This window comes from Lepisma saccharinum, chromosome 8 (genome assembly GCF_977018435.1).
Source record: "Lepisma saccharinum chromosome 8, izLepSacc3.1, whole genome shotgun sequence".
Lineage (NCBI taxonomy): Eukaryota > Metazoa > Arthropoda > Insecta > Zygentoma > Lepismatidae > Lepisma > Lepisma saccharinum.
The window spans coordinates 11,149,268-11,161,216 of NC_139236.1; the positions used below are offsets into that span (position 1 = coordinate 11,149,268).

An 11,949-nucleotide genomic window follows, 5' to 3' on the forward strand; every position below is an offset into this window, starting at 1 on the left:
CAACTTGGTACGAATTTAGATTGTGCGAGAGAAAATGTTCCGGTCCTATAACGGAATCCTAAAGAACAAATTAGTATGTATGCATTCCCTAATCTTGAACAATCCCAGGGTTGTTAATGGTCCAGGTATTGTAAATAAATTAATTTCCCATCCGGGAGAGAAAATCAGCAAGTGTAAATGGGTTCTAGGCCTCAATTCGGTCCAGGAACCTTTTTACCGTATGAATTTAAATACGGTGCAGGAACTCTTTTTTCGGTAAAATTTAAATACGGTCCAGGAACCTTATTTTTTGGCTGTATTTAAACACTGTCCAATAACCTTTTTTCCAGGATCAATTAAAATTCGGCGCAGGAATATTTTCCGGATTAATTTAAATACGATCCAGTATCCTTTTCTAATGGAACAATACAATACTAGGACCACATTTAAATTGTGCGAGAAGAAAGGTTCCAGTCCTGCAACGGACCCCAATAAAACCCATAGAAGTTATGGGTAGATGGACCTTTGAGAAACCTGGTAGAGGCTAAATGAAGAAAAATCACAAAATATGCAGAATTTTGAAACATATTATTTCTAGAGCATTCACACTACTATATAAAGTTGACTACATACCTCGTTTCCCTCCTTAATTGAAATGTGACTTATTCTTCATCACATGTGAGATCAACCGCGCTGGGAGTCAAACGCGGTCTCCTGTGTTGGACATTTGGTCGATCAGTCGATCCTACTTCAATTTTTTCGAGAGGAAAACGAGCTGGCAGCTTCACACTCGAAATTTCACTTCGCCTACCCCCGTGGCAGAGTGGTTAGCACATCGTGCTATGATTGCAAGGTGTGCCGGGTTCGAATTCCGGACTGACCATGGGTGTTTGTTGTGTCCATTGATCAATTTAATCATATCATCACTCATGCCCATCTTCGCAATTAGCCAAATGTAACAGAAGAGCAAAGTAAAATGAACCAAATTACTCGAAATTTCACTCGCAATGCATGAAAATGAGATCTCAAGCACTCCGTGATCCTACCGGAATCTCACGTTTACAGAAGCTAACTACGAAACCACTTCTTGGATCAAACTGTTCTTCGAACTAGCTGACCTGACAGTCATCAATTGTCGACCAATCAACACAGTAGGGCAAAAAGAAGCAGATGTTTCTTGAAAATGAGTGGAAAGTTACCAAGGAAGGATATAAACTCGATACATTACAAAGGCTTATTATGGTCTTTCCCTTTATTGCAGGTTATGAGCACAAGGGTTGAGTGTGGGAACCTGAAGGAACCGCGACATCTTTGTCATTCATCTCCCGCCAGAAAAGGGACAAACAGTAGAATTTTGTCTCTTGCAATTTGAAAAGCCTATGTCCATGCTGAACCATAAAGTAATTAACCCAGAAAGTCCTAGCTACCTGCAGTGCATTTCGGCGAGGCCGATAACCAGAGCCCGATGAAGAGAAGATTTTGTGGGAGGGGGTGACCTGGCTTAGTCCCCCTGGTGTGCATGAAGGGAAAGTGTGTTTTCAAAAGGTCCCCGACTTCCCAGAAAGGGACGGCCCATAAAATCACTGCATTTCCTACCAATGCATCCGTTTGTATTCAACCAAAATGTATGTCACCGTAGGATCCGAGCACTTCGAGTTCTGTCGGTTGCGGGACTTCTTGAGTCTTTTGTCAACATGGTGCCAATCAGAGTTTCTTGCTGCCAAGGTCGTTGCACCTATGAATCGGCTCTTCAGCTTGAGTGGCAAAAGACATGTTGTACGGAGGAAAGTTGCACCGGAAATTACCTTCTTAATACGATGAAACCTGTAAAACATCCACAGATATTTATTCGTGGGTGGTCCCTCTGACAAAACATCAATATTCTCAAAATTCTTCGAAACGGACTGTGTAAAACATTGCAATACTCCAAAAACTGAACCTGCTCTGCAACACAAGGAAAATGCCTCATTTAGCAATTAATGTGCCTTTGTTAAGTTGGTAAGTTCAGTATGGCACTACATTTTAAATAATGCTGATGGAATAAATCAATAACGTCTGTTAAATGACAACGACTCCTTACCACAAGAATATAATTATTCTTTACGGATATCCCCTATAACGGTTGGGGGCTCGACGTGCTGACCCCACGTCACCCCATTACTGGTTAAAGATCTCCACACCTTCAGGTAGGATTGTGGGAGGGAGACTGGCAGTCGTAAGATAGGCCAAAGCCCTTCCAGGTCTGTCAAACCACGGGTTATTATTTATTTATAGATGCTTAAATACATGTGCAACCTCACATGTCTTAACAGTGACTTATTTCAAGGGTTGTACTTGACTCAACATAATACGCTTACTGTGTGAGGCAGATTCATATGAAAAAACCAAAATAATAACAATAATAATAATAATTTACTTCAAAATTACAAAAATGTATTTACTTGTTCTTGTTTAAATTTTGGATTCTTCGAAAAGTTTGTTAAGGAGTTGAGTTGAGTTGGTGTTTTTAAGTCCACTTTATGCACAGTAAGGCTAATCGGGACTGGACCTACAGTTTAAAGTAAGATCCGGACCACTGTGTACCTGCACCAATGTATCGAATGCGGGATTCCTCGATTACAAGGCAACAACGCTATCACTGCGCAATCGTTTGTTAAAGAGGATTCTCAAAATCTGTCTTCACGATATCGAGAAAAATATGCAACTCGAGAAATCGTACAGTTTGTGAAGATAATTAGTTTTAACACGTTGCGTGTATTAGACTGTTTCAATGGTAGAATAGATATTTGGTGCGAATAATACTACGTACTTACCCGGAGATATGAGGCATCCTGCCACCATTATACTTATCTAGCATGTATTGCGCTCTAATTCTGGACCAGTTGCAACTGTTTGCATTTTATGTGGTTTACCGCTGCACAAGCGGTCGTTCTATAATCTACTCAAGCTCAAAACATCGTTTGGACACAAGGGCAACACTCAACGCCCAACCCTGCCTGTTGTTGACCTGCGACTGCTAGGGGTGGAAAGACCTCTCTCTCAAAATTCCGAGAAATGACGAAGTTCTAGGTTCCTACACTGACATCCACTATAGCTACAACCAGGAAAACGAGAACGAAATGTGGTTTTGGGTTTGTTCCACTCAAATTAAGAACAGTGTTTCTAACTGAAAGAAAAAAATACTGAAAAACTATTTTGCAATATTTGTCATAAAAGTAAAATTTTCAGCAAGTGTAGAACAGGCCCCCCCGGGCCCCCCTAACGACGTCCCTGCATGTAACAATGTCTCTTTTTACGTTATTTTCATGTGATTAATAAACTGATTAATGCAATTATATCGGTACCATCATGCAAACTGAGCAAAGAAACCAAGTGTCGCTTGCCGCGTGCATCTTGTTTCTTCGGTGTGAAACACTCGTGTCGCATGTTGCATGTTGTGTGTTTCTTCGGTGTGATTTCTCCCTAGAACCTTTCAATCTGTGTCTATTTCTTAGAATTTCATCCTTCTTCTTGTAGCGAAGAAATCTGCAGACAATCGGGGAGGGTCCTTGCCTTGAACGTGTTTTTATTCTATGACAACGTTGAATGTCATCCTCACCTAAACGCACTTGCAATTTCGTATCGATAAGGTCCTTCACTTTCCCCTCCATTGTCTCCCAATCTTCCTTGCCACCCTCCTGGGGGATGCCAAAAAAACACCAGGTTCTCGCGCCTACTTCTTTTCTCTTGGTCATCAAGATGATTGCAGTAACCTTGTAACTCACCGACTTCGCACACGAGTTTGTTTATATCGCTCTCCATGACCGAAACTCTATCCAACAAATGTGTGACTCTGTCGTTCAGTTGCCTCACTTCCTTAACGATCGATTCCTTGGAGCACTGCAATTGTTTCAACAGTTCACGAATTTCACTCATTTCCACTTGTTCTAACATCGGGGGGCCAGGTTTTTTTTTTCACACCACCGATAACTAATAACGTCAACTCTATTACTCCATATGCGAAGAAACTTTTCGAGGTTGTCAGCCCTGCACATGAGGCTACACCGGAAGGCTTGGAATAGCTCGAACAAAAGCCAGGATTAATCATCTAGGGGTGTTGGGGTACGGAATGAAATTTCAGGGGTGCAATGTTGAAAAAAGAGGAAATAAAGAAAACATAAAATACGCATGCATGTTTTAACCATTACATGAAAATACGAATCAACTTTTAGTGGACTTCTATGAAAATATATCAATGGAACTGAACAGTACAAGTGACGCTTTATTCTTGCTTGCTTTGACCACAAGAACCACATGTTTTGCAATTTGAAACGAACAAAGCTTTTTTTAATTTTGTCTCTTAAGCCGAGCTTTATGCACAGATCAGCCACAGTTGGCCCTATTCGCGATTAAAATTACCACCTAAGCGCTAGTGTCGCTTCCAATCTGGCCACTCTATGTAGGATAAATCTTTGTTTACATTCAGCAGTAGTACGAAGCAGCAGCATAATGTCATGGCTGCTATGGTAAAAATGTTTAAATTATTCGATGTTTATAAATATTGCTAATGTGATGTGAATTCCAGGAACTCTTAACGAAGCTGTGATGGGAACTAAGCATTTAATTATGATAGGCAAAAATATCACGGAAGACGCAGACGAAACAAATGTATACGCACTGGTTCTTCAAAGCAGTGCTGCATCATCTGCACCTCATGTTGTAACTGGGGTTCTCGGAAATTATTTGAAAATAGAGAAATTGAAATTGACCTATACTTGAAAAGCTGGCAGGAGAAAATTGCGAACACATCGTTGCAGTTCTTTCTCGATAATATTCACGATTTCATGACCAGGCTATCCTCACTAAAAAAGGACATCGTACTGAATGAAAGAGCAATATTAGCATGTCCATTTTCATTTTCTGGTTACATTTGATATTAATTCATTCTTAAACTATTTTCATCTTCTCTTGACTTGCACCTGTTCCAAATTTCACACATACATATTACATGGATGCATTGGGTAAGATGCTTCATGACTTCGAAAAAGAAAAACGTTTTGTTTATAAAGTACAATTTAAAATTTTACTTTCATGGCAATATATATTTATCTCTCAAAAAATAAAGTGAGCAGACTCGTGCATTCTTCGTAATTTCCTTGCCGAAGTACAGTGTTATTCCCCATGCCATAATCTTCTGTAAATCAATTACATTTTCCCTGATTTATTTACAAATTTCATTTTGTTGATTCCACGAGGTGAAAACACATGATACATTTTCATTTGTCCTGAACCATAAAACGATTTAGAGCACAAAAAAACCTGAACAGTAGACCTTACTCTTTCACATATTCCCCATGCTATAAACGACTTCAATACAACGTATCCTACTTAGACTAGTTCATGAAAGTTCCACCAGGTGGCATATCGGTTAATTTTAATCGAGAATAGCGCACAGGATCAGTGGACCCCCAGTAATGTATGACAATGGTAGCAAACCAGTAACCATTTAGAAACCTTGTTACGAATAAACAGCTGTTCCACTGGCATTCTTTGTACAGGATCTTATGTACTTTGTCCAGTGTTTGTGTTTTGCTATTTACGTACACAATTCCTCACTCTGGAACACCAACTTCAGGGGTCGGAATTGTTTTGGTTGCTATTTTGAAACCGGTCAGTGGATTACAAAATCATGTTTGCATCCTTTTCACGTTTTCTGTGACTTTTAAATCGAGGTTTTACTCGACCCCCTTGCCATTTGAAATTTTCGAGTTCTTCCCTAACTTTAGACCCCCTTTTTTGGGTCACGCGGTTTCATACTTTTTCAGTCCAGCAGTCATCATGTGGCATATCTTTGGAAAGCGTGTGTCCTGCACTTTCCGAAACTGTTATGGTGATGCACTTATCTTAATTGTTAAGCTCGGTATACTCCATTTGGCTCACCTTCCTGTTTTTTGCAAAACCATTTTCTACACGGAAAACTGTAGGTGGTACAGAAAATGTTTCATATGACAATCGTATTTTTTCCCCGCCTTTCCGAATCTGCATTCCAAACATAGCCTTCCCATTTGAAAATCGCATGAACGGGGCATGTGCCCCCCACTAAAACCACAAAGGGTGGCTTTCGGACTGTTGCAAATACTTTCTACGTATTCTTTGGGCCCAACTTAGTGGTGCATTTTTTTGTTTCAACATGATACGATCTCCTGTTCTCAAGGAAAAGTAGTGTCTGGGTCGCTCTGAAACACCCTGTGTGTGTATATATATATAAGGAGATACTAATATAAATATAATATATTATAAATTACATAAAATATGGAAATGAAATAAATACAGTATAAATCAATAATAGAAGTTATTTACCTTGAAGAAATACATTAATTATGTGTGTAATAAAGGGCCTGTAAATAATTGACACTCTAGAAAGTACGTACATATATGTAATTGAGTACAAACTACGAAATAAATATATATTTACAAAAATTGCGTTTATGTATACATTGTTGACATTTATTCTTCCATTCCTTGATTAACTTTTTTGAATGTCCCAACGGGCATGTAAAATATATCTAATTTTGGTTCCCTTTCGGAACATCTGTTGTACAGTTCACACATTCTCCTGATAGGTGATTTATTTATAATGTTCGATCTTCTGTAACTACTGTAAAAGACTCCCTCTTTGGATAGTGTCTTGGAGATAGGAACACGTATCTGTAATTGTTCTAGAAGATGTTGCACTTGAATATTATTGTTCATGATTTTGTATAAGAAACAGAGCAATTGCATCTTCCTTCTTTTGCTGAGAGAAGGCAGGTTGTGGTGTTTACAGAGGGAAGTGTATGATTCGTATCGGGGATATATGCCTGTTTCTTCATAAGTGGCGTACCTTACGAATTTAGACTGTAGCATTTCTAATTTATGACTAACTAACTAACTCCCTAGCCTTCTTAAACCCGAAGGTTCATGGCTGCAGCAACACAGGCCTTCCATCTTTCCCTATCTTGAGCAAGTTCTATATACTCTTTTCCATCCCTAACGATTTCCCTTAGGTCCATCTCAACGTTGTCCCTCCATCTTCATCTTGGCCTTCCTACAGGTCTCTTACCATCAGGTTTCCCAACAAGAATCCTGTAAACTCCTCTTTCCTCTCCCATTCGTGCCACATGGCCTGCCCACCTAAGTCTTCTTGATTTAATTATTCTAATAATATCTGGACATGAATACAAATTATGTACTTCTAAATTATGTAACCTTCTCCACTCACCTGTCTCCTCATCCCTTTTAGGTCCAAAGATTTTCCTAAGGATCTTATTTTCAAATACTCTCAATTTATGTTCCTCTTTCAATGTAAGGGACCAAGTTTCACATCCATATAACACTACAGGCAAAATTACTGTTTTGTATATTTTAACTTTTAGTTTCTTAGATATTAAACGAGAAGACAAAAGTTTATGAAGAGAGAAGTAACATCCATTTCCTGAATTAAGCCTGCTTTTTATTTCCTCTTTCATATAATTTTCATTTGTTAATATTACTCCTAAGTATTTGAATTTGGGAACTGGCTCAAACGAGTTGTTATCAATAATTAGATTTTGATTATTACCTAACACTTGGTTTCAGCCTGTAAGCATATATTTAGTTTTCTCTTTGTTAACTTCCAAACCTATTTCTTTAGCAGTTTTGAAAAATATTTTAGCATTATTCTTAATTGTATTCACATCATCCCCCAGTAAGTCTACATCATCTGCATATGCTAACAACTGAGTCACACCTTTTAATTTTAGTCCTTCTTTAGTTTCTTTTACCTTCCTTACAGCATATTCTAAGGCAAAATTAAAGAGCAATGGAGATAATGCATCTCCTTGTTTTAATCCATCATGAATTGTAAATTTGTCAGACATATTAATACCCACTCGAATTTTACTTTCTGTTTCACTGGTGCATACTTTTATCATACTAACAAGCTTCTTATTTATTCCAAACTCTACTAATATATTATATAATTTATCTCTTTTGACCGAATCATATGCTTTTTTGAAATCAATGAATAGCTGATGGACATTTTGATTATATTCCCACTTTTTTTCAAGTGTCTGTCTGATGTGAAAAATTTGATCTGTAGTTGATCTGTTACGTTTAAATCCACATTGATAATCACCTATAATTTCATTAGCATATGGGGTTAGTCTTGTTAAAAGAATGTTAGACAATATTTTGTATGTTGTTGAGAGTAGAGAAATTCCACGGTAATTATTGCAGTTCATTTTATCACCTTTTTTAAACACAGGAACAATTATGGATTCTTTCCACTGTTGAGGGATTTCTTCTTTATTCCATATTAAACAAATTAATTTATGAATTTGGCATATAAATGAATTTCCACCATATTTAATTAACTCAGCTGGTATTAAATCAATGCCAGGTGCTTTGTTATTCTTTAGCCTTTTAATAGCATCTTTAACTTCAGTCAAGTTAGGTTCTGGAACTAAAGGTTCTGCTGTGTGGACTTCATTTACTTCTGATTTATCTCCTACATGAACATTTAAAAGGTCATTAAAGTAGTTCTTCCATCTATTTAGAATATCGCTTGGGTCAGCTAGAAATTCACCGTCTTTATCTTTTATCAAGTTTACTTTAGGTTGCCACCCCTTTCTAAACTCATTTACACCTTTATATAAATCTCCGATATTTTTATTTTTACTGTTTGTTTCAATTTCGTTAATTTTGTATTTCAAGTAATCTCTTTTTTTACTTCTAAACGTGCGGTCAACTTCTCGCTTTATTCTATTATAATTGTTTAGATTTGTATCATCAGAGTTATTTAACCACCTAAGTCTAGCCTGATTTCTTATTTCTATTAGATTATGACATTCATTATCAAAGCATGGCTTACTTTTTCTCGGTTTATGGTATCCTATACTTTCTTTAGCTGCTGATTCTATTGCATTACGTATGTGCTCCCAATTGTTAATTACGTCTGTTTCATTTATATTTTCATCATCATTTAAATCCTGCAAAACATCAAATCTATTTGACAGTTTAATTTGGTAATCTTTCTTAATTCTTTCATCAGTAAACTTTCCTGTATCAAATTTTAGATCTTTTAGATTTTGTTGCTTATGATTTATCACTGAGAGTCTTTCTCTTAATTTAGCAATTACTAAATAATGGTCACTGGCACAGTCAGCACCTCTATGTGTACGAACGTCAATTATACTAGTATGCCTTGTCTTATCAATGAGAATATGATCTATCTGATTATGAGTTTTACCATCTGGAGAAGACCAGGTAAATTTATTGATATCTTTATGTTTAAAAGTGTGGCCGCGGTGGCTCAGTCGGTAACGCGTCTGACTACCATGCTCAAGGTCCCGGGTTCGATCCCCGGCCGGTTCAAATCCGGGAACTTTTCTAACGGTGAAAGCGGCCCCGGCGCCCACTCAGCGTCGAATAACATGGGTACCTGGGGGAAACCCTGGGGGGTAAAGGCGGTCAGGGGCGTGATGCTGATCACATCACCCCCACTCACGACCGGATCAAGAAAGTGTGGGGCGTTACCCCCACACCCCCTATACGCCTTCATGGCGTGGTGCTATGCACAGGGGAACACTTTACCTTTTTTATGTTTAAAAGTGGTACTTTTCACAATTAAATTCTTTGAGGTTGCAAAAGTAATCAATCTTATACCATTATCATTACTTAATTCATGAAGACTTTCTTTACCAATCGTGGGTTTAAATGTCTCTTCTTTGCCAATCTGTGCATTACAGTCACCTAACAGAATTTTCATATCATACTGAGAAAATTTATCAAAGACCTGTTCTAACTCTGTATATGTATTTAGTAATATCATCTTTATCTTCCGTTGGTGCATGTATGTTTATTAAAATAATTTTACACCACCTACCCTGTAAAACTGCATATGATATCCTATCATTAAGAAATTCTACTGTTTTAAGAGCCGAGATAATTCTATTATTTATGAAAAAGCCTGTTCCAAAATTATGATTTTCAGTACCACCATAGAAAAAAGTATAATTTTTAGTTTTACAATTCCCTTCTCCTGGCCACCTAACTTCCTGGACAGCTACTACATCTAATTTATACTTAACTATCTCATTAACTGTACACGGAAATGCCCCAGGCCGGTAAAGGCTAAGAACATTCCAGGTGCCTAATTTAATATCCTTATTCCTAACGTAGATCTTATCCTTAGTCCAGGGACCTCCCAAAGTAGTCCCCACCCAGAGATCCGAACGGGGGACAATTTTACCTCTGGAATATTTTACCTTGGGAACATCCATGGCCTTATATTGCTGTTTCTTGACATTATTTTTACAGTCCAGAGTTGTCAGCTATACGCCTAACCCCCAATATGAATGGAGGAACTACTACACAAGACAAACACAAAAACATTAGACAGCACAATTACTACACAAGACACACACAAACACATCTCAACTATAACACAATATAAACACAAACACACCACAACTACTACACAATATAAACATAAACAAACTACATGCCACAACTACTACACAAGACAAACACAAACAAATTAGACAGCACAACTACTACGCAAGACAAAACAAACACACTAGACAGCACAACTACTACACAAACATACCAGACAGCACAACTACAACACAAGACACATACATACACATCACCGATACTACACAAGACAAACAGATATACATTAGACAGCATAACTACTATATAAGATAAACACAAACACACTAGACAACACAACTACTACACAAGACAATCCCAACCACACTAGACAGCACACCTACTACACAAGGCAAACCCACATACAAGCACACCACAACAAGATAAACACAAACACACTAGACACCACAGCCACTACACAAGACAAATTCACACATTACACAACACAACTACTGCACAAGACACACAAACACACAACAACCACTACACAAGGAAAAAACAAACGCACAACTACTACTACACAAGATAAATACTACTACACATAAATTTCTAATTTATGGATGTACCTTTTGTTCTGAGGAGCCCATATTTCTGCTACATATTCTACTTTGCTTCGGACTAAAGCGTTAAATATTATTTTCATTATTTCTTTGTTCATAAACTCTTTACTCATTTGCGTACCCTAGGTTCCTGTGTGGCTCATTTACGACCCTTTCAACATGTGTTGCAAATGTATGTTTTGAATCAAATGTAACTCCTAGATCTCTCATCTCATTAACCCTTTTAATTTTTGTGTTATTTATTTTGTAATTGAATTCAAGTTGCTTTCTGTTACTCGAGTGTGTCATCGCGCAGCATTTTCCTATATTCAGATTAAGATAATTTATTCTGCACAATTTCATTTTGTAAGGATTTGCAGTCATCAACTTTACCAATAGTCATACCTAATTTTAAGTCATCCGCGTATAAGAGTCTGAATGAGAAATTTAGTGCGGGTTTGGAGAGGTCGTAACACGAGAGTTTACTCAACAAAATATCATGGTTTACTCTATCGAAGGCCTTGGATATATCTGTATAGATGACATCTACTTGCTTTCTTTCTTCTAGATTAGTTGCAACGAAATTACTTAGGAGGGATAGGTTCGTAACAATGGATCTACCCGGGACGAAGCCGTGTTGGTTTGCAGATATTACTGGGGATATGTGTGACAACAATCTTTGATAAATAAGACATTCAAAAACTTTTGCGGGCGCAGACAATGAAGCTATGGGACTATGCTCTTCAATGTTACCGGTGCCACTATTTTTGGGTACGGGACGCACTCTAGATGTTTTCCATTTCATGGGAAATACAGACGTAGCTAGGGAAAGATTGAATATTTTCATTAAGGGTAGGGCTAATAAGCTTGCCCAATCTTTTAACACGTAGGAAGGAATGCCGTCAGGGGCAAAGGATTTCTTTGGTTTTAACTTTTTTATTGCCTTTTCAACATCTTCAATACTGACTGCGTTTAGTACAAATGCTTCACCTACGTCTAT

At 37.7% G+C, this 11,949-nt stretch overlaps 1 protein-coding gene across 1 annotated transcript in view; it reads right to left on the reverse strand.

The window, feature by feature from the left end:
- LOC145991352 (uncharacterized) overlaps positions 1-3,894 on the reverse strand; it is a 144,528-nt gene extending 140,634 nt beyond the window's left edge. The window contains exon 1 of the mRNA XM_083127352.1: positions 3,744-3,894. Coding sequence (XP_082983478.1) covers positions 3,744-3,894 — 151 coding nt within the window. The remainder of the gene's footprint in view (positions 1-3,743) is intronic.
- Positions 3,895-11,949: the final 8,055 nt, after the last annotated feature.